This window comes from Rhineura floridana, chromosome 6 (genome assembly GCF_030035675.1).
Source record: "Rhineura floridana isolate rRhiFlo1 chromosome 6, rRhiFlo1.hap2, whole genome shotgun sequence".
NCBI lineage: Eukaryota > Metazoa > Chordata > Lepidosauria > Squamata > Rhineuridae > Rhineura > Rhineura floridana.
The window spans coordinates 34306512-34329633 of record NC_084485.1 but is presented as its reverse complement, the minus strand read 5'-3'; the positions used below and the strand labels follow the sequence as shown (position 1 = coordinate 34329633).

Genomic DNA, 23122 nt, shown 5'->3' with positions numbered 1-23122 from the left:
TCACGCTCCTGCATTGGTCGGCTCATCAGACCCCACCCCTCCCCGATGATCGGCCTTGGTTGCCTGTAGTGCGCGGCCAATCAGCGCGGCGCTGAAGGGCGGTGACAACAACAGAGGCAACAACAGCCGAAGCAGCTGCGGCGGCGCCAGGCCTGGAGGGGTGGGAGCTAGGGGAGACGGAAGCGGGTCCGCGGGAGAAGCTGAGAGCGGAGGGGCTGCGCTACCGCCATGGGGGCAGTGCTGGGCGTCTGTTCTCTGGCCAGCTGGGTGAGTACCGGGGGAAGGTCTGAATAGGCCCACCCAGACTGCGGTTTCCGGTTTGAGAAATAGGCCCCGTAGTTGCCCTGGCGCCGACATCCAGCGGGAGTGAATTTCTGTTGTTTCCCCTGGAGGATTATTTTCTCAACAGTATCGGCAGGGGGTTGGACTAGATAAGCCTTTGGAGGTGCCTCCCAACTCTGTGGTTCTAAATGAAGCCTCCATGCCCAGGGGTAGTAGACCTCTAAACGTCAGATCTTAGGGCAAGCAACAGAATATGTTCTTGTGCCCAATTCTTAGGCTTCGTAAGGGCATCCGTCTGATGACTGCTGGGTAAAGTCGATCTTTAGGCAACAATCCTATATCCATTTTACCTGAGACTAAACCCCACTAAAACTTAGTGGGACTTGCTTCTGAATAGACTTGCGTTAGTGTTGTCCTATTAGTCTGACCCAGCAAAGCAGTTACGTTTGCATAATTAATAATTTTCATTGTTTTTCTCCTTAGTATTATCTTTGATCAGTAATCTTGTCATAAAGCTTTTGCATTATTACATACTGTGGAGATAATAAGAGGAACTTAAATAAAAAAAATAACAGGTTAACATCAAAATAGAAACAATTAGGTATTCTAATTTTCACCCTTGTGATCTAGGAGCAGTTCTTAAACTTTTCTTTTGTGGAACACTTGAAAATTGGTGGGATCTCGGTGGACTGCTTGAAGAACGTTTTTTTGTTCTGCATTGTAGATCAAACGCACATTTTGCTTTTAGGTTAAATTTGAAGATAAATAACTTTTTTTTCCAGCACCATCATCATCATTACGATCCTTAGGTTAGGCTGCTGAGAAGGGACTCTTAAGTGTGTGGTTTTTTGTGTGAGAAACTAGTAGGCCCCCTCACTGCCCTATTATAAAAATCACAGATTACAGTGACCTACTACGTTCTTATTCACAAAGTAGTGTTACTCTGTTATTATTTTTTGCTATATTTCTCGTTGCTGTTTATGTATATATACATATAAATAAATACACACACATAATTGTGATTAACAAAACAGATTTTTATTGCTCCACCTTCATCAGTTGCTAGCATACTATATATATAGAGAGAGAGCTGGATGTGGTTGTAGTCCTAAACACAGCATTTTGTGGGTTGTGGTTTTTCATTTTTGCCCACTGTTTTTGTTTATGGCAAGAGAGGAGAGTCTTTCCCTACCCAGGGCCTGTGATTTCATCTTTAAGAATTATGTTGGTGCCTCAGCCAGGAAAGGGTTGCTGAGTCATAGCCTTCTCAGCACATTGACTGTTCAAGTTTATCCGTGATGTCTGTCTTTGTAAGCAAGTATTACAAATCCAGTCTTAGGTGACAGTCATTTTCTCGCAACCCTCTTGCTCTAACCCATTTGGCTGTTCTCAGTGGGTTTAGTAGATCATTCTAACTTCTTTAAAAATTATATTTTTAAAACTAATATCTACAAGCACAATATCTGTATACAAGACGTGTGTTCATCTTCAGTGGCTCTGAGGCATTTAGAGCAAGCAAGCCTAATTCAAATTAAGAGATAAAAAGAGGCAGCCTTTATTTAAATAAGGGAGAGCTGTCATCATGGTTAATAGAACAAAGGGTGCTTTCATAATTCTGGTCTTCAGAATGGGCATGGGATTTAACGTTAATACTTTTAACATGGCGTCAGTGGCTTGTTCAGTGTGTCCACTAGAATGTACTTCCACCCATTTTTTAACCGAGCTCCCTCTGAAGTGCATCCAGAATGACTTTATTACACCAAGTTGTTGGATATTTCATTATACACTGAAATGATGGCCGCAGAGCAGTTTCACACACTTGAAACAGCAGAAAAAGAGGTATGAAGATACTCTTAAACATTTTCATGAACTCTGAGTGGTTTCAAAGTGTGCTACCCTATTTTTTCCTCTGTGATTTGCCACTTCTTCATTTTCTATTTTGGGAGTTTGGAGTTGTCAAGAGAGACTGTGTGCATATGCGTAAGGTATTTTATTTACTTAAAAGACTTTTATTGCTGTTCAGAACAGTAGTCTCACAGAGCAGTTTACAATGTCTAAAACACACCAATCACAGTAATTAAAGTATTGTGTTCCCTGGTTTGTGTGTGCGCGCATGGACATGAAGTTCGGGGCATGTACAAACTAACAACAAACATACACTACAGCAGTTCTACAGGGTCCACTATAGTAATTTCCAAACAGTCTGTTAGGGTGTGCCAATGTGTCAAGAGAGAACTGTTAATATGTCACTAGAAATAAGTGACTTATTTCTTACACACTCTTGGAAGACCACAGCACTCATCTATTGAGGTGGTTGCCTATTGTGTATCTGTATGGTTTGCTGGTTTGGCTTTGCCAGTTTCCAGACTGCTTCCTGCTAAGAGTGGCTATATCTGTTTGCAATATGCCTTTGCATTTGGGTCATTCAGCCATGCCAAGGTTTTTGTACTTTAGGGTACAGTACTGCATTCCCTGTTTATTTAACTTATTTCTGTCCTGATCTTAATTGTAAATGGCAATTCTGGAGCAGATAACTATAAAATATACATTAAAAAACCAGCATGTTGCAGCATAAAAAAACTATAACAAAAAAACTAAATAGGAACTAACATTGGTTGTTTTTCACTTTTAAAATCATTCAAAAAGGCTGCCAGACGAAAGACTGCTCTTTTCTTGACCACGAGTCTTTGTAATGCTTGTCTATGGATGAACAAGTTTGGGTTTTCTTTATGTTCTTGTGAATTCCCAGAGTCACTTCCCACCTTGATGTGTTATAGAATATACCAGTATATTTCAATTTCCCCCCCTTTTTGATCTGGTGTGCAGGTGGTGTCAGTAGCAAGTGGCACCATTTTCCAGCTTCGTCTGGTTCACCACCTACAACCCTCCCTGACCAAGTTGGACCCTTGGTATGGTCATTCATGGCCTAGAAACCTCCAGGTGGAAAGCACTCTGTGTGGAACTGTCCTTGAAAAGTGTTCAGTAATTGCAGCTGGTGCAAAATCCTGTGCTGACTAAAGCCAAGCATTTCGACCATATTACACTTGCTTTGTTTGATGCACTAGTTGCCAGTTTTTACCAGGCTCAGTGGAAAGTGTTGGTATTAACCTTTAAAGCCCTAAATGGCTTGAAACCGTACTATCTTAATGGCCACCTTCCTCCATATGTTTCTCCCTGACTACTGTGTTTGTCATCTGAGATGTTACTCCAGATCTCTTGACCCTGTGAAGCATGGCAAGCAGCTGTTAGATGTAGGCCTTTTCTTTCTATCCTGTGGAATGCACTGCCAGCTGAGATCTGCAAGTCCCCAACATACTGTTTTAGAAGGCTGTCAAGAACATGGCTATTCATTAAAAAAAAGCTTTTGGTTGAATACCCATTTGGTTTATTTTTGCTTAATGTTTTTTTTATTTTGACTGCTGAAATGGTTATTGTTGGTTAACTTTGTTAATATTTGGGTTTTATGATTATTTTTAGCAGTTGTGGGTGAAATGTATATTGTAATTAATGTTTGCTGTTTCTGCCTTGTTAGCTGCCTTGAGTTCATCAGATGGGCTACAATTTTTTAAAATAAATTATGCAGTCTCTTGGCAGACAGTTCAGGTGCAATGGAAAAACATGGTTTCTCACTACATGCAGGAGCTGTAACAACCTTCAGATTGCATATGCCCCTCCCTTTTCTCATGTGCATGAGGAGATCAAAAGCTTTTGCTTGTTTATCAAGCTACAGTTCCCTGATATGTTTGGGGAGCTGTGCTTAATTTAAAACTTGAATCTGATGCTGCTGATCTTGTGCCTTGCCAGAGGTGGGTAAAAATATGCAAGTCCCAAGACTGCCAAACCATGATTTTCAGTCACATCCAAACCGATCCTTGAGCTTTAAAAAAGCAACTAAAGTATATTTGGCTGTAGGAATTTATTTTGTGCATGTCATGTATATCAGGCTGCTCTTCTAACCTTGATACTTGTCTAAAATGTCTCTAGGATTTTCTGTGGCCTAGGTTATATTTGTAAATGCACACATACATTTCATGCACAAACTAACCATGTCTGGGCTCAGGAAATCAATGACTGTTTCCAGTGAGAACAATACTCAGGCACAAACATGTTCACAGAATGGGTTATAAAGACATTGAAAAGGGGTGTGAAAAAAATTCTTAGTAAATTCCTTTGCCTTCTTAATGCAGACATTTTACAGATAGCGTGCAAAAAATAGTTAAAAGTAAACTGCAATACTGGGAAAAGAGAATTGGTTCTGTTTTACACTTGGTAGTGTAGTGCACAGCTGAGGAGCCTGCAGCCCTCCATTGTTATTGGATTCCAGCTCCTGTCAGCCCTGACAATTGGCTACACTGGCTGGGACTGATGGGAGTCAAACAATATCTGGAGGGCCACAGGTTCCCCATCTCTAGGGCAGAGCTTTCTGTTCTAATATAGCTATGGTTTGAGTGATTTTTAAAGCCGTTTTGTAATCTAAGATGGTAGATCTTTACAACGTTTCTCCAAGTTAAAGTTAGAGAATGATTGATCAGTACACAAAGAGCACAATCCGTTTTGAATATCTGTCAGCCAGGAAGGAACATACTGTGTTTATGATTCTTTTATGTGCACAAGTTGGACATAGTGCCATACATCTTTATCTTTTTTAAAAAAACGGAAACTAAGCTTGTTTTGAGGCAGTGATGATGGATTCATGGGGCTCTGTATACAGTGTGTACTTTGTATGTAAGAGTTAACTCTTCAGATAAAATATCCTCATTTCCATTCTGCAGATTCCATGCCTGTGCAGTGGTGCATCATGTTTGCTGTGTCGCTGTTGTCCCAACAGCAAGAATTCTACAGTTACTCGGCTTATTTTTGCCTTCCTGCTTCTACTGAGTACTCTTGTTGCATGTATCATGCTGGCACCAGGAATGGAAAAACAGCTGAAAAAGGTACTGAGAAGTTTTGTGATCCTGTATGTAACATGTCAGTGGGCACAGATTTGCCTACTCAACAGATGGCATGCAACAGAGACTGAAGACAAGATGATGGTGTTTCCATTAGATTCTAGCTGTAAGAAGGTAGAGACAAATGGTTTGTTTCACTGGGCTTATAGTCTAGTGTCCTGTCTAGGCTAATATCAAAGAGGAACATTCCAATTGTAAGCTGAAGATCTTTAGTTAAAAAAATTGCTGAGTCTCAGTCACTTATATGACCTCTCTTCAGAAGATTTTTCACCAGGATTCTCTAGTTTGCTGCAAGAGCAATCTTTTCCTGCTAGGAGTGTACCTACTTCATTGTGTTCAATGTGTGTTATGTCACTGCATCATGAAACCTGTAGGCTACCTACCATAACAGGAATGGGTCAGATGTAGCTTGTGGGCTTTATGCAGCCCCTAAATGCTATAAAGTGAGCTACCCACTTGGCAGTGCAAAGAGATCCCCCGATTTCATTTTTCAGTGACATTTGAGATCCTATTGAATATGGAAAGATGGCTTAAAAAGTAATGGAAGCATACACTGGAAGTTCAGTAAAAAGGGTGCATTTTTTGTATTGTGACTTCTAAGTCTGCTTGACATGGGAGAAATCTTAACAATTTTGGTTAGGGTAGAAATCGCAAAAATGCATACTTTGCTCACTGAATGTGCCCAGGCAACCCCCACCCCCATTCATGAAAATTGTTTGTATACAAAAGTGTGTGCTGCTAATTATGCAAAACTTGAGATCCTGATATTTGCACTGTGATCCTTGGTGTTGAAGGAGTTGCCAACCCCAGCCTGAGCAATCAATTTAGCTGTGAATTTCCACTGTGTGATGTTGAGGCAAAAGATGTCCCAAATTGCAGCTGGAGGCAGTACTTTATTTAGCTGGTTAGCCACAAGGTAGGAATTCTCTAGCTTGGGTCAGTTCTCCCTAGCCAAAGCTAGCAAATAACAACAACCTGGAAATTAGGCAAAAGTAGACAAAAAACGAAACTACTGTTATGTGCCGAATAACTTTGCTTTTAGTTGGTTGTGCCAACTTACGTGGCAAGCCTGTATTACTAGAAACGTCAAAGATTTAAGCACTATGGGCCTGCAGATTGGGTGCCTCTTCTAGGATGCACACTAAGGCCAAAGTAGATATGTGGTTGAATCCTCCTCTGCCTTCACTGAGCCTGGCTTAGATACCCAAAATGTATCGGGGAGAATTTATTCATCATACCTTCACCTGCACACTTTTTTTTGATGATAAAGGCAGACACCCTATTCCTGCCTCCTACTTTGTACATGAACAGGTCAGGCACATGAATTAACAAATGGGGTTGCCCTGTCATGCTTAGTTTTGCTCTTTCATACTGTCTGAACTTGACTGTGCAGCAGTTTATTTTAGGCTTCTGTTAGTCTTCCAGCCAGATGCTCACCTTGGTAGCAAGCCCGTAACATGCTTAATCTGCAGCAGTGCTGTAGATTTTGATGGGACCACTATAAAAGAAATGGGTTGTGGATTGTAGCTCCAACAATGGGACTTGAAGCAATGCCTGTGGTGTGTAATCCCTATGCATCTGACCAAAGCCATTGGATTTATTGATCTTTCAGGTGCCTAGATTTTGTGATGGCTTTGTTGACTGTGAAGCTTTGGTTGGATACAGAGCAGTCTACCGAATCAGTTTTGCCATGGCGGTGTTTTTCTGTCTCTTTGCACTGTTTACGATACAAGTGAAATCAAGTAAAGATCCAAGGGCTTCTGTGCATAATGGGTACGTAGGAAATGGAAATTGGTTATCTCTTTACTGTGCCTAGAGAGCCAGTGTGGTATAGTGGTTGGAGTGTTGGATTACAGCCTGGGAGACCAGGGTTCGAATCCCCACACAGCCGTGAAGCTCACTGGGTGACCTTGGGCCAGTCACTGCCTCTCAGCCTCAGAGGAAGGCAATGGTAAAACCCCCTCTGAATACCGCTTACCATGAAAACCGCGTTCATAGGGTCGCCATAAGTCGGGATCAACTTGAAGGCAGTCCATTTTCATTTTACTCTGCCTCCAGCATAAAACCAGTAAGTATAGGAAGTGAACATGTGAATATAATCTTTTGGGAAGATATTGCCCCCGTGAGGTGAAATAGAAGTATAACTACTAACTTCAGCTTTTAAAAAAAATACTTGTAGACTAATAGCGAAGTCCAGCAAAGACATTCTAGCAGTTTGGGGACTTTGTTGCCACCAGATGCCCAGTGCTCAGTAGGCAATTCTTGTGGGGCTTGCTTTTGAGGTGTTACCCTCATGCTTCCCCTTTGGGCTCCTCAGTCCTCAGGTACTAGGTGCTTCCCCTTTCTCCTGTGTGCCTATGCCTCTCTTTTCTTTGGAGGATCTGGGTCCATGCCCTCACTCTTAAGTTTAGATACCTCGGAAGGATTCTCCACCAGCAGACAGAAATGAGAAAAATATCTCTTAAAAACACAAGCTTGCCTGTATCTCTTCAGAAGTAGATATGAGGCTTACTTTTGGGTCGATGGGTTTAGGATTGCAACCCAAGGAACTATTAATGTGATATAAGTTTCCACCTATAATTATTAGATACACTCCTTAAAGGTAGCTAGCTTTGATAGCCTAGGAGGATTTGTTGAAAGCAAAGTTGTGCTGTTCAGTGTGCTGTTGTTTTTTAAATCAGGTTTTGGTTCTTCAAAATCGCTGCAATTGTTGGAATCATGGTTGGAGCATTTTACATTCCAGAAGGGCCTTTCACAACAGGTTAGTGTTCATGGAAAAGGAAATATAATCATTTTTGAATTGTAATGATGATCACCATGCTTTGTTCTGGGGGGAATCAACTGACATTCAAAGAAACATTTACTAATAGTAAGTTCATATGAGCTTGTGGCTTATAAAGTCATTATACAGCCATAGCAAGAGCCTGGTAATCTGTAGGATCTAGCCAGATAGCGAGGTCAATTTCGGCATGGCTTTCCAGTACTGCATTTTGAATGCATTTGTGTGGTCAGGAGAAGCAGAAGAAGCGTAAGGGCAAAATGGTTTTGGCATGTGCTTGTATGCTACAGATGACCACTCCTTTTCTTCTTCCCTCCCCCACCTATGAGTGAGTTTGTAAGCTATTTGCTGCACAGTAACATTCTTCCACCCTAAGAGATCCATTGCAGTGCAGTTAGAGCAGGAGTTGTGATCTCTCAAATGTTGCTAGACTACAGCTGCCGTCATCCCTGTCCTTTGGCTGTGCTGGCTGGGACTGATGGGAGCTGGAATCCAACAAAACTTGGAGAGCCACAGGTTAGCAAGAGTTAAGTATCAGTCTAGGACTAGAGAAGTCTAGGTTCAAATTGGCTCTCAGTCATGACGGAATGGGGGAGAGAGGTATTATTTCTCCTCTCCCCTGCTTTTTTTTTGAGTGACTGAACATAAAATGTTCCATGAAAAATTTGTGTTAAAAGGAAACACATGGCACTCCTACACATTCTCCATGTTCCTCTTGTGTAGGCTGTCTTCGGTCTTTGATCCTTCAGTTCAGACCTTTGGAAAGTGCCACAGGCTTGAATATTTTCTCTTATTGGCTAAAGCTCAACATGGCTAACTCTGTTAAGGTCTTCCATTCTTAAAGCTGTCTTTCATATTTATGTGATCATTGGAGGTAACTGCAGTTAGGGATGCTGTCTTAGGTGTATAAAATAGTGTTGTCACTTCACAAGCTGGTATAACGTAAGTGTAAACAATGTGTTTCAGTGGAGCTCTCTTACAGTCAGAGTTGAACATATGTTGAAACATGTTTATCTTTGGGAATCTAAAATGAATTTGCCCAGAGTTTCTAATTTGCAAATTAGATCTATGATTTGAAACACTGATGCTCTGTGCACCTGCACTTTTTTGCAAAACCTTCACCCCATACATTGTTTTTTGAACTCTTCTCTTCCCCTCCCACCCCCACCATTCAAAAAGCAGCTTAAAGGATTCCTGTGGGCCATAAGTGTTCCAAAGTTATTCTCCCAAAGTTTTGTTTTTTAAAAAACCAGAAGTTTATAAAGAGCCATTTTTTTAAATGCAAAAGAATTCAGGTGTGTAAAGAGCATACATATACATCCACTCACTTTAGTTTGCAAATAAAGAATCTAACTTTTATGCTCTCTTTAAATATATTCAACCGGAGGCTGTCAAATACTAGAGGCTGATTATAATCCCTCTGCCTTTCTTTCCAGCATTATTTGCTATTGGCACCGCCGGTGCCTTCTGCTTCATTCTGATCCAGCTTGTGCTGCTTGTAGACTTTGCTCATTCCTGGAATGAATCCTGGGTTGAACGAATGGAAGAAGGAAACTCCAGATGTTGGTATACTGGTAAGTGCCATTTAGCAAAAAATGAACAAGAGGCAAGAAGCTGTTTAGGATAAAACTTATTGGAAGTATTTACAGAGCAAGTTTATACATACTGAAAGAAATGGGGCAGCATCTGCTCAGATTGCTAAAGTGGCACATCTATAGCAAGAAATGTCATGTAAGAAGTTGTGACAATCTGAATGAAGGACCTCTCGTGAATATCAGGTTTGCCAGTGTCTTGCCTATCTCTGTGCAAATCTTGTAACTGCTCTTCTTCAATCTCCTCTATTACATTTTGGAGAGAATGCTTAAGATGGTGGTGTGATTATACAACACTCTGGAAGCTTAAATGGGCTTATTATTGAAAAGTTATGAAGCCATATAAGCTAAGAATATGCTTTGTAACTCATCTGTTGCTTAATGTTATGCAAGCCTTGCAGAGTGGGAGTGTTTCCCTTGGGCGAGAGGGGTAATCTTTTCCCACTTAAAACTGAGTCTTAATAGGTGTTCAGAAAATTTTATTAAACTGTTCTTTTTCTTTAGCTCTGCTGACATGTACTAGCTTGAACTACATCCTGTCATTTATTGCCATTGTGCTGTTCTATGTCTTCTACACAAAACCTGATGCCTGTACTGAGAACAAGTTTTTCATCAGCTTTAATATGATTGCCTGCATTGCTGTGTCGATCACATCAATCCTTCCCAAAGTCCAGGTATGATGAATTCTGCATTGGGCTATTGTATGGGATTTACAGACAGGTTATGCTTACTATGGCTTGTATGCTACTAGACTTTTAATCTCTTTAGATAAACTTGTTTTTTTCTTGCAAACACTTAGGAGTAGATGAGTGGGTGAAGTGAAACAGACTATAAACCATTTTATTTGCTAAAGATGTATAACTGACAAGACACTTGTTGATATTGCTGGAGGATTTGATGGACATGCAATCTGCTGTTTCAGTGCTATTGAACTAGCTGTGGTTCAGTATAATGTTTAATAAAAATGTTATAAAGTTGGCTGCAATGAGATGCAACATTACAGCACAAGTTTTGTGCTATGGGGGAAGAAGACGGGAAGAAAGTCTTGTCACAACTAGCTAGATAGCAGCACTGCCGGGACAAAGTGGGGCCTAAGAAATGACAAAGCAAACAGAATTAGATTTGGGCATCTTGAAAGAACCTTCAGAAGGCTGTACTAAAATGTAAACAATATATGTGAGTAGGGGGATGGCATGACTAAAGTGACCCTATTGAAATATTGCTGATCAAATCCTCAAGTAAATTATTTCCTTTCTCCTCAGTTACTCTCTTATACCTTATTTCCTTGACAGTGGAAGATCCTGTGTTTGCTATTTTTTTTACTTTTTGTTCTTGATGTGTATTTTGTTACATTTAAAAAAAAAATCCTCAAGTAGTTCTTGTGCCTCTAATAATGCTTGATACTGTCCTCTATACATGACCCTAAAGTTGTAGCAAAACTGAAAGATTTCTAGTCAAGGTTTAAGCATTAAACGGGAGTTAAACCAACAAGCAATCTATATGGCTAAGATTAAATTCAGTTATATGTAATAAAAATTGCTTGTCTTATACAGGAATACCAATCTCGTTCTGGTCTTCTCCAGTCCTCTGTTATTACTCTCTACACTATGTACCTCACTTGGTCTGCCATGTCCAATGAGCCTGGTAAGCTTTCATAAGTGCAGATAGTGCTGTCTTTGAAACAATAATGGTAGTGGAGGCAGCTGCAAAGGAAGAAAAAATATACTGAATCTTTGAATGTATTGAGAATTGGAACAAGGTAGACTTCCATGTGATGCACAGTTTTGTGAAGCATGAGAGCAACACAATGTTGCTTTGTCTGTCTACTTCACATTTGGAAATAATATATTCCTTGTGAGTTCATGGTGGGAAATGAATCTGAACTGATATGTTGGAAGGACCATTTTTTGTAGAGTATCTTTAGCACAGCAACCAGAGAGATCCTCTGTATCAGTGTTACCCAACCTTTTTCGACCCAGCGCCCCTTTGCAAAATCTTTTTGTGCCCAACGCCCCCTGCAGATTAAGTATATGCCAGTGTTTCCTATTCTTCCCTTAAAATATGAGTAATGCATAAAAGGTATTTTCAGTGATTGCAGATATAGGAGTTGTTTCTTATTTCACAAATCCTAAAAACATAAGCAAAAACTAATTAAGTCCACACAGTATGAACCAATAGAATACACTGTGTTACTTAACAACAAACTCATTCAATTTACCAGCATTGTTTCATTAAACAAGTTCATGTAAACATCACAAACAAAAATTATGCAAATATTGCACAAACAATCTAGCCTACTTGCTTTAGGCAAGAAGGGTTTAAGTGCCTTCAGGCTAGGCCAGTCACCAGAAGGCCTCTGTAGGAAGAAAGGAGCCTAGTGTTTTAAAGTCTGTTTTTATGATTTTTAAAGTGTTTTTTCTGCTTTTGTTTGCCGCTCTGGGCTCCTACTGAGAGGAAGGGTGGTGTGCTGCCTCCACAGGGTTTAGAATTGTATATAGAGTGACTCCTGTTGTGCTAAACAAGGCATTTAGAGTTATGGAACTCTAGAAGTCTGTCTCTGTGCTCCCTTAGCCTTACAGTAACTTCCTGTCAGGTGACATCACCCCTCTCTTTAACTGGTTAGTTAGTTTTCCCTCCAAAACCCGCCTCAGTTTGTTTCAGTCATCAGTGAAGGCCTAGTAGCCTCAGAGGACAACAGTCCTTTTTACCTATCTCTCTCTCAGAAGATATTTCTCTGCCAGAGTTCACCATCCCCAGAGACTGTACACTTTCTTTGAAGTTTCTGTGTACCTTTTGTGTTTTCTGGTTTAATAAAATAGTTCTGATTAAAAGAGAGAGATTGAGTTGACTGTCTGGCAAAGTGGGTTTCAGAACCACAGGCTCAGAACAGGTGGGATATAATTCCTAATGGAGTTCAATGGAGCTTACTCCAGGTACATGGAAAGCAAGTATTGGATTAAATAGTTTCATATTGCAAAGGTTTTCAAAGCACTGCCCTCTTCAACAGCCCCCAGGGTCTGACTCTTGCACACAAGAGGAAAAAAACTGTAAGCCATATTCTTACTTACTCAAACTGAGAATCTCAGAGTTTTCTGACGTCTAGGCACTGCCTGGGTCAACAAAACACAACCCTGGCTTCCCTTATTGGCTACAATCCTGAAAGGGTGGGGGCTTGGAAAAGTTACACCCAGCTTATTAAACACTCTCTCGTGATTGGTTTGAATATCCCTCAAGACAGCATTGGAACATTACCTAGTGCCGGGGCGTGGCTAATATCCCCATTCCTTGATATGACACTGGCTGCTATTCAGAATTTCTTTACTAAAGAGCACACACTATTTATAGTGTTATTTCCATGAATTGAGACTATTAAATACATTCTAACTGGGGACAAAAAATGCTTCAACTGTCGCATCAGACCGCCAAATGTCAACGCCCCCCTAATGAACCCAAATGCCCCCCTAAAGTTTGTAGTCACACCAACGCCCCCCTGAAAGGCTGTAACGCCCCCCAGGGGGCCCCTACAGTCCTCGTTGGGAATTGCTGCTCTATATCTTTGGCTCTCCTGATGCTGATGAAGGAGAAGTTCCGTCAGCTCCAGTAAGCATGGACAGTAGTCAGGGATGACGGGGAGTTGCAGTTCAACAACATCTGGAGGTTGCTACACACCTGCTCTACATGTTACCCGACTAGAAACTCTCCTGAAAGCTAATAAAATAAACAGCATGCTTGCATGGTTGTCTCTGGAATTTAACTTTCAGAACGTATCTGTAATCCAAGTCTTTTGAACATCATCAGTCAAATAGCTGCACCTACTTCCATCCCAGTGAATGCAACTGTTGGACCTGTTCCTACACCTGCACCGCAAAAACCACTGCAGTGGTGGGATGCACAGAGCATTGTTGGGCTTATTATCTTTGTACTTTGTCTCTTGTACTCCAGGTAAGATTTGACCTTTTGTCCTTTCTAAACTTCAAGCAAATTCTTGAAAATTCCACTTTTAGGTGTATCAGACAGGTAGCAGCGTTGTGTGTTAAATCAAAGGAAACTTTTTTAGTTATGTACATTTGACTGAAGAATTGTTGGAGCAGTAGGGTATTTGTATTTGAGCTGGTCTTCAACTGTAACTGAATTCCATGCATTTCTAACTCTTCCAAGCCTGGCAATTCACTATTAAATGTTAATGTTGTAGATACAACTGATTTTGGCTGGTAAGACAATGCACATTTGGCCTTGCTACCATCTCCACTAACTGTAAAAAGGAAGAGATGGGAAACTTGGCGCCCTCTGGTTGGTGTTGGATTCCAACTCTTATCAGTCCCAGCCAGCATGACCAGTGGTCAAGAAATATAGGAATTGTAGTCCAGCCATATCTGGAGAGCCACAGGTTCCCCCTGTGTTCTAAGAGCTTTTTATGTGTTTGTTACACCTGTAATTCATTCTTCCTCTAAGAGCTCAAAGCAGCTTGTATAGTTTCCAGCAGTCTCTTTTCCAAGCAGCATACTTTACATCAGTGGTAGAATTGCATCATGTGTTTGCAGACTAAAATAGCGTTGAACACTTATAGTAAGGCTTAAACAACCTTCTGCTTAGTGGCAACTTCCTTTTTCAATTAACTTGAAATTTTTAATACCCCCTTCCTTGGACTGTTTTGCAGTATCCGGTCTTCTAACAACAGTCAAGTGAACAAACTGATCCTGTCTGCAAGTGACAGTGTCATTCTGGATCATGCTCCAGGTACTGGTGGAGATGTAGAAGATGGAGACACTCAGCGGGTCTTGGATAATGAAAAGGATGGTGTTCAGTATAGTTACTCCTTTTTCCACTTCATGCTGTTTCTTGCCTCCCTGTATATCATGATGACTCTTACTAATTGGTATAGGTGAGTATATCCTCATGGAGATTTAATTAGATATTCTTGTATTATCACTAACATGTCGTACATTGGACTCATTAGTGTAAATGGTGGGCATCTATAAATATTGTGCTATTTTTAGTTACTTTTAAAAAAATAGGAACCTAGGAATCTGCCGTATATCAAGTGTTAGGGACCGCCTGAACCTGAACCCTTATATCACAGCTTGATCACTGACATCTGCAGGAGCAACTTTGGTTTTCCCCCAAGTTGGTGAGGCTCATTTAACATCAACAGGAAATCGAGCATTCAGTGTCATTGGCCCAGTTCCCTGGAATGCTCTACCAGCAGAGATTCAGCAGGCACCTTTTGTTTTAAGTTTTAAACACTTCCTGAAAACCATTCTGTTCTGCCAGACTTATGTAGGCAATTAAGAGTATGTCTTTTCACAATAGTTCACCTCTGTTTTTACTGTATTTTTAATGGTTTTTACTGTACAGGTTTTTTTTAACTTGTAAACTGCTTTGATGTTTTTAAATGAAATAGCAGGATACATTTACAAATAGTCGGATCATTGGTCCACATTGCTCAGTATTGAGTACACTGACTGGCAGCAGCTCCCTGGGGTTTCGCATCATTTTTCCCAGTCTTGCTTAAAGATGCAAGGGAAAACTGTATCTGACCTTTTGGAACAACGGAATAGCTTTCTTAGACAGATTTAAATGTTCAAAGAGCTTCGCATGGATTTTCTGTAATCCTTGCAACATATTTATAATGAATCACTAGTGTTCCTGTGGGGCGGGGAAGAGGAGAGCCTGCCTAAAATTAATTAAAATTAAAGTTAAAAGCAGAGTTTATAACTTAAAGCAGAAGCTTCCAGCTCATGATGCATGCTTTAATATGCTGGTGTTAGCTGAATATCAAAATTGCACTTCTTCTATAAAATAGGAAAGATACGTGGTATAGCTGAGGCTTGTCCATAGTTAGAGATGGCTAGCAGACTGTTCTGAATTCGTATCTATCTTAACAGTGTGTGTTAGGGGTACAACTTCATTTCCCAGCCTTAAAAGTTGTTGGAATTAAGGGAATTGTCACTATCTCTAGAATTCCTGAGTGTAGAATAGACTTGCACATATTAAGAAGTTTGAATGAAAGGGAATGGCATTCTGCCTGCCCCAGTATATGTGCCTTACATGCAACTTGTAGTGTTTTCTCTGCAAACCGCTATAATAATCCAGCTCTGATTATATATAATTACTCTTTAAGTCAGTTCAGTAATGCGTCACGGAGTGCATAGCACATTTCCTTCCCTGCCATGGTACTAACTGGAGGAAACGTTGGTTGCTTTGGGCCTTGTTCATAACTCATTCTGTGGTTCAGTAGGATGACTACTTCATTTCTTAAGTGGTTTAATCTGGGGGTAAGACTTAGACACTTTTGATTCAGGAGATACTCTTCCTGTCTCTTTACAAACCTTATATGTACGAATTTAGTGTTTGTTATTGTATGTATTAAAAAAACTTTTTAAAAAAAAATTAAAAAAATTTTTTTTGCATAAATTGGAATTGTAATGACCACATACCCTAACTTTCTGTAAGACACAGGATAGAGAGATGAGTCATGCCCCCAAAGCCACAGAAGGGCACAAAGGAAGAGTTGCTTCAAATGCAAAAACCTTCAAAGAGATTGTTTTAGAAGAGAGACAGGACAAAGAGTTGATTTTAAACAAAGGCAAGCTGAAGGAAAAACACATGGACAGACTAAAGTGAAGCATTCCAGTTACCATGTATCTGATGCAAAGAATGATGATTATAAAACCAGATTTTTAATTGACACAGGTTGTGCTGCACATTTAATAAATTATACAAATTTGTTTAAGAAGGTAAGCTCCCATACACAGAATGTAATTACAGCATCAGGAGATGTGTTCTGTTGTCAAGGAATAGGGATGGTGCAGCTACTTTGCAAAACGCCAGAGGGTGCCAGAGAGGACCGGCTCTGAACTGGAAAAATTGCCTATTTGTTCCATCTTTTAAAGATAATTTAAAAAGTGCCACTAAAATAATGGAGCTCAGAGGTGAACTGCATTTATATGAAAACATTTGCTAAGTTTTAAATGGAGAAGTATGTTGTACTGCAAAATTGAAAAATGGACTTTTGCATGTGGAATATTTTGAAAATATGCATGCAAGTGAGGCACCATTTCATTAGAGATACCTACCGCAGAGGACTACTCAAGGTGGAGTATTGTCCAGTAGAAGAAACTGCAGACATGCTGACAAAGGCATTGGGCAAAGTCAGATACGACAAGCTGTGAGACAGGATGAACCTTGTGGGCTGAACCAAACACTCGTGGAGAAGAGGAGTTGGAAGTGGGGCAACAGCAACTCCTATTTGGGTTCTTTTGTTTGGATTCCAGAAGGAAGATAGAGTTAGGGTCCCCCAGCTGGCTAGGCTTGCCTATTTTTACCTGTGCTCTTTTCTACCTAACTTCCTTGTGTTGTAAACTGATATGCTCAGGGAAGCTTATCTGCCCCTCCGTCGTCTTTGACTATCTGAGGACAGAGGAGACATCTTTGTCTTTGCTATCTCTCCTCAGTTATGGGCATTGCACCTCCAACTTAATTAATTAGTTAGAATTAATTAGCTAGGTATGCCTTTCCTATCTACTATGTATAAAGTAGCTTTTCTTATTTTACTAAATCTTAAGTCTCAGTGATCTAAATTGAGGGTAAAAGCCTGCTTCTAAGGTAAATACACACACTGGCACACATGCATCAAAGACCGCTGGGTATCTCTGCATATATTTATACATATTTCCATAACAGGTTGAAGAACAGAATGTAGCTTATGTAAAGAACTGGATTTGTGTAAGCATACCTCTTTGGCTTGCATGCAAGCTATAGGTAAAGGACATGTTTTATAAACAAACTCAAAATAAGCAACTTGTATGTGTATATAGATTACCTCATTTATTTTTATATGTGTGGTTTCTTGCAAAACTAAACAAGCAGGTTTTCTGTTCCTTAGTCTTATTCAGATATGGCTTGATTCCTTTTCCCCACATTTATTCATTCCACAGCCCTGATGCTGAATCCAAGACTCTGACAAGCAAATGGCCAGCAGTCTGGGTGAAGATCTCTTCAAGCTGGGTCTGCCTCCTCCTTTACCTTTGGACCTTAGTGGCACCTCTTGTCCTTACCAGTCGGGACTTCAATTAAACGACAACTTCTCTGAAAGCATGGAAATCTGAAGTTCCTTTCTGTTGAAAGCCAAATGTTCTGTATTGCTTCTTGGAGCTAAGGCTCCAGCCATCTCTCCTGCAATATATACCGATGAATAGAAAGCTGCTAATATGTATAATGCTTGATGCAAGATTTAAACTGTACATTTTGATATGTTTAAAGCAAAGCTAGCTTTACTATTAGTCACAGCTGTGCTGTTTGAAGTGCTGTAAAAACCAGTAGTGTGAACACCAAACTGTTGCAAGAAAGATTGATTGAGCTGAAAGTAATATATTTTAAAGTTCTAATGCTTCAGTATATGGAAGTGAAAGCCATACTGCAGATGTACATTCCACTTCAGGAAAACATGTCCAAGGGTGCTTTTAATATGTAGTCTGTTTTTATCAATAGAATAGCATGCTAATATAGTGTAGCAAGTTCAAATTAGCAATTTTAGATGATTGTAGAAGACAAATTTTATAGAAAACAGATGTTCCTCTAAATTTTAGCATTTGCCAGTTAATTTGAAATGAAGTATCCTATATGCTTTAACCAAATTATATTAAGAGAAGTTGAAGTGCTGTTTTTCTAATATTAGCAACGTGGATAAAAGCCAGTGCATCATTTTGTGAATCTTGGCATTTAATATTTGCACTATAAATATGTTTGATTAAAATTACTGCGTCAGTGTGTTTTTCCTCTTGCATGGGTAGTTTGAATGATCCTGGATTTTCAAACCCCAATTCATGGAAGTTAACCCATGTCTGGAAATGGGGTGATTAAGAGCATGGAAAGGGAATTATATTTCTCCCCCCCTTTGTTTTTTTTTAAAAAGAATGCAGTCCCCTCATTTCATATACTTAATTGAACCCTTAATGGGATTTAAACACCTTTTAAAACTACACTTCCCATCATCCTTAGCCATTGACCATGCTTGCTGGGGCTGATGGGAGTTGTGGTTCAGCAACATCTGAAGGACAAAATTCCCCATTCCTGTTTTAAAACCAGAGTATTGTATATACTTTGAGTGTAAATATGATTCAATGAAAAAGCAAACAATCTCTTGAAATAAACAGAGGCTACTTAAGGTAGACTGTTTAATATCCATTCATGCATAAAGTTACACAAACTATTCATTTTATAAAATGCAATATAAAAATAAGTCCTCAAAGGTGTATTACTATAACCAGCATACGGCAAACTTCTACATACGGCGAAAGGCAACACAAATCAGTTTAAAACAATTTACTTAGCAAAATGCCAAAACCTACTGCCTGCACAGTAGAAACAAAGTACCTCAACTATTCTCTGGAAAAACCTCAGATTTTTAACAGTGCCTGTCCAGCCACAGTATCAATTCAAGTATATTATTATCCTACTTTATGTTAGACTTAAAGGCAATTTGACAATTGTGGTATATTACCAATGTCTTAAGGCCTGGTATTGTTTCAATACTAGCAAATGACTTCTTAAACCAAGGTCTTAGAGGATATACTTTTCAAATGAGTGCCTTAACATAGGCGTAATACCTTGGAGGAACAGTTTAAAAGAAATGATAGGCTCAGACCTTTCTGCACAATGAACTTTGTCTTTCAGTATCACCTGTTCATGTGTCTCATATACACCGGTATAGCCAGAGATATGTACATGTACCACAGGAAAAAGCAATTTACACCAAGTACATCCATTAAGGAAAACAAGTGTAAAGAACTTTAAGAAAATAAAATCTGCTTTGCGGGAAATATTAGAAACAAGTCTCATGGCCTAGTTTGGTAATACACCACACACAGTCAAAGGGGGATTCTAGTTCAAGCACACACTTGCTTCACCTTTTGGCAATAAAGAGGCAGATGGTTATGTATTTCGTGAGGCAGGGGGAGAGAGAATACAAGTTTGGCACTGAATACAGTAAGTCTACCAGCTGAAGACCTTATTTCATATTTACAATAAGCACCAGTTTCTGGTCTATAGTTGGCACCAAGGAAAAGCCCCCCACAAACAGTTCCAACCATTTAAAAAAGTGCTAAAAGATGAGGTGGTAGTAAATGTTCACCTGCTGCCCCTTTAAGCATTGGACAGCAGGTGGTACACGCATGGGCCCAGTCTCCACTGAAAGTTTCAGCCTGTAGTTTTGAATGTATGTTGAGTGGCCTCAAAGTTTATCTGCAAGTCAAGACTATGAAATTGGAGAAAGTTGCATCTTGTGTAACTCTAAACAAGTCTCTTCTGAATTAAGCCCCCAAATTTAGGTGGACCTAAAGCACTGAGTACATGCACAAGGACAACCCTAACAGCAAGGCTGAAAGTGCCCTTTGTAAAGGAAGCCCATCCCAATACAGCACTGAGATCCAACTGATAAAACACCACAACACTGAATGGGAAAGACATTTACAAATCAGATACTGTGCTTGTAAAATACCCTGTCTGTTTGGTTTACAGAGACTTTCAAAAATGCTTCCCCCCCAAACAAAACCCACTATCTAAACAAGCATCCTTTCTTTACTGGACAGACATCTACAACTATAACAATTACTGTATTCCACTCCCAAGACCTACCTTAATATAATTCTATAGCAGCAGAGTACTAACTAGCAGCTGAGCTAATATGCAAAATTACCCCTTTCAGTTGGTCCTGATGTTGTACAAGTTCAAGTATGGGTATAAAAAAAGGTTCACAGATTCAATGCTTTCAGTTAGGCAGAAGGAATGTGTGCTTTCATTGAATTTTAATGATAACCATTGCACTTGCAAACCCTTTCTGCAACATTCAAGTCAAAGGTTTCCACCTCAGTGGCAATATTCCCTACAGAAGACAAATTATGCTTGTGTGTGAAAGGAACAGAATAATAAGGATATTGATAACCAGAGTATTTGAACCAAAGAATATCAAGTCCTAGAAATCTGCCATAAATTAGTCAACTACCCTTATATCACACAATCCATATTGTTTGTTCCCTTCTCCATACGGAACAACAGCACGGTCCATTATAATATTCCTACTTTGTCAAAATAGTTGGCCATTTTTGCTCTTTTCAGCCTGAGAAAATCTAGCATTTTGACTCTAAACTTGCTTATTTGGAAGCAGATCCCATTAATTTCAGAGCAATTCCAAATAATTGTGCTTAAGACCTTAGTGTTAGCAATGTTTCTGAATTCTCATTCACATCTGACATTTAATCTCAGAGGGATGGTGCTTTTTGCAAAGGGTCAGTAAACCACAACATTTAAGGTGCCTCAAACTGCAGCCTTCTCCCAGATTACCACAGAACTTCACCTTGCTCCATGGCTTATACTTTTTAATTTGCTTTGGTTCCAATGTAAAGTGCCTCAGCTGTCTCTACACATAGGCTACAGCTTTAGGAACAAGGCAGATTTCATAACAGGAAAATGACCTTTTGCAAGCTTTAATTGCTATGTTAATAGCAGGAATAGAGCTGCGTTTTCAAGCTTCGCAAAGAGTCATCACATTGCTTCTCATCAATCTCCCCACTTGTTAATGGGTCATGAGGTGAACCGTCATTGGAGGGAGCCAGATGAGAGACATCATACAGGAAGTCATCCTCTGAGGCCAGCAGCAGCTCATTCCAGGAAGAAATGTCCAGCTTCCCTGCAGTGCCGCCATATTCTTCAGGGAGGATCCATGGTGGAAGGTTGCGATGAAGAGAGCTCAAGTCTGATCCATGAAGAAAAAACTAAAGAAGAAAACATTTCAAACACACTCTACTTTACTTGAAACAACATTGTGGTATTTCTTAAGAAATTCAGTGAATCACAGTGTGTGTGATAGTGGCAACCAAGGCCAGACTGATGCCCTTGGGATTTACAAGTCCAATCCTAATCAATTTCTGCACTTGCAATAATTGTTGGATAAAGGGATGTTTTCTTTAAACAGTTCTAAGCCTTAGAACTTGGGTCCTATGAAAAGTGCCTCCATCTATATATCCTGTTTCTGAACATGTCAGTTAACTTTATGGATACATTGATTAGCTACTTCTATTGGATAACAGGGGGATCATTTGGGAATTGAAGAATCCAAAAACAGAGTAGGGCCACTCTACATGAAAGGGGAGTCCAAAACGTTAAGATTTTTCAGAACTGTATCAACAGCACTAGGCTCCAGGAAAAGAAGAAAAAAAAAGGGGGGGGGAGAGACTGAAAGGGAGAGGATATACTGTTCTCTCCCCAGCCCTAACTACAGCACTATATTTGGGGAAGGTCGCAAAAAAAAATTGTAAAAGAGGTGTAGCAAAGCACAGCAGCCTGAAATTCATGTGTATCTGCTTCCTTACAGCATTTGCAGAGTCTGATGGCCAGCTTCATTAGGGAACAATCCCCCAAAGCTAAGCAAAGCTATGCTTAAGGACCTTCAGAATAAACCTGGGGAAGGGTGTGAGTGTGTGTTACAATTATTTTTAAAAGATTCAGCATTAGAAGAAACCAATTCACACTGAAGATACATAAGTTCTGAGGCCATGTTAACTTCTACACATTACAATCCTAAGCAAAAAAATACTTTAAAGTTAGCCCTCATTATTTCCAAATAATTATGATGTCCAGCAACTGGTGTTCAGAGTTGTAAATCTACATATGCCTCCTTTACCCACCGAGCAGCAACAAGCACCAACCCTCTGCCATTGCCACAGTAAGCTGTACAAAGCACTTACACCATTTTGTCATGGGGGAAGAAGACAGATGGGGTCCTGTCCATTTACACTGGAGAATATTGCTTTGGTTTTATCTGTTGTTGTTATGTGCCTTCAAGTCGACTGCGACTTATGGCGACCCTATGAATCAGCAACCTCCAAGAGCATCTGTCGTAAACCACCCTGTTCAGATCTTGGAAGTTCAGGTCTGTGGCTTCGTTTATGGAATCAATCAATCTCTTGTTTGGTCTTTCTCTTTTTCTACTCCCTTCTGTTTTCCCCAGCATGATTATCTTTTCTAGTGAATCATGTCTTCTCATTATGTGTCCAAAGTATGATAACCTCAGTTTCATCATTTTCGCTTCTAATTGTAGTTCCGGTTTAATTTGTTCTAACACCCAATTATTTGTTTTTTTCGCAGTCCATGGTATCTGCAAAGCTCTTCTCCAATGCCACATTTCAAATGAGTTGATTTTTCTCTTATCCGCTTTTTTCACTGTCCAACTTTCACATACATACATAAAGATCGGGAATACCATGGTCTGAATGATCCTGACTTTAGTATTCAGTGATACATCTTTACATTTGAGGACCTTTTCTAGTTCTCTCACAGCTGCCCTCCCCAGTCCTAGCCTTCTGCTTATTTCTTGACTGTTGTCTCCATTTTGGTTAATGATTGTGCCAAGGTATTGATATTCCTTGACAAGTTCAATGTACTCATTGTCAGCTTTAAAGTTGCATAAATCTTCTGTTACCATTACTTTAGTCTTTTTGATGTTCAGCTGTAGTCCTGCTTTT

The 23122-nt window shown here is 39.9% G+C and overlaps 2 protein-coding genes across 4 annotated transcripts in view; one reads left to right on the top strand and one right to left on the bottom strand.

Annotated features, from left to right (window-relative positions):
• Positions 1-7: 7 nt before the first annotated feature.
• SERINC3 (serine incorporator 3) lies at positions 8-18357 on the top strand. Its single transcript, XM_061631415.1, has 10 exons — positions 8-267; positions 5055-5216; positions 6844-7004; positions 7913-7992; positions 9447-9584; positions 10107-10276; positions 11156-11246; positions 13364-13544; positions 14260-14484; positions 17540-18357. The coding sequence occupies exons 1-10, from the start codon at positions 229-231 to the stop codon at positions 17676-17678; spliced, it is 1386 nt and encodes a 461-aa protein (XP_061487399.1). The 5' UTR covers positions 8-228; the 3' UTR covers positions 17679-18357.
• A 385-nt stretch (positions 18358-18742) lies between these two features.
• Positions 18743-23122, bottom strand: part of TTPAL (alpha tocopherol transfer protein like) — a 28783-nt gene continuing 24403 nt past the window's right edge. For all 3 annotated transcript variants that reach the window (XM_061631417.1, XM_061631416.1, XM_061631418.1), the window contains exon 5: positions 18743-21373. In XM_061631417.1, coding sequence (XP_061487401.1) covers positions 21098-21373 — 276 coding nt within the window. In that variant the 3' untranslated portion in view covers positions 18743-21097. The remainder of the gene's footprint in view (positions 21374-23122) is intronic.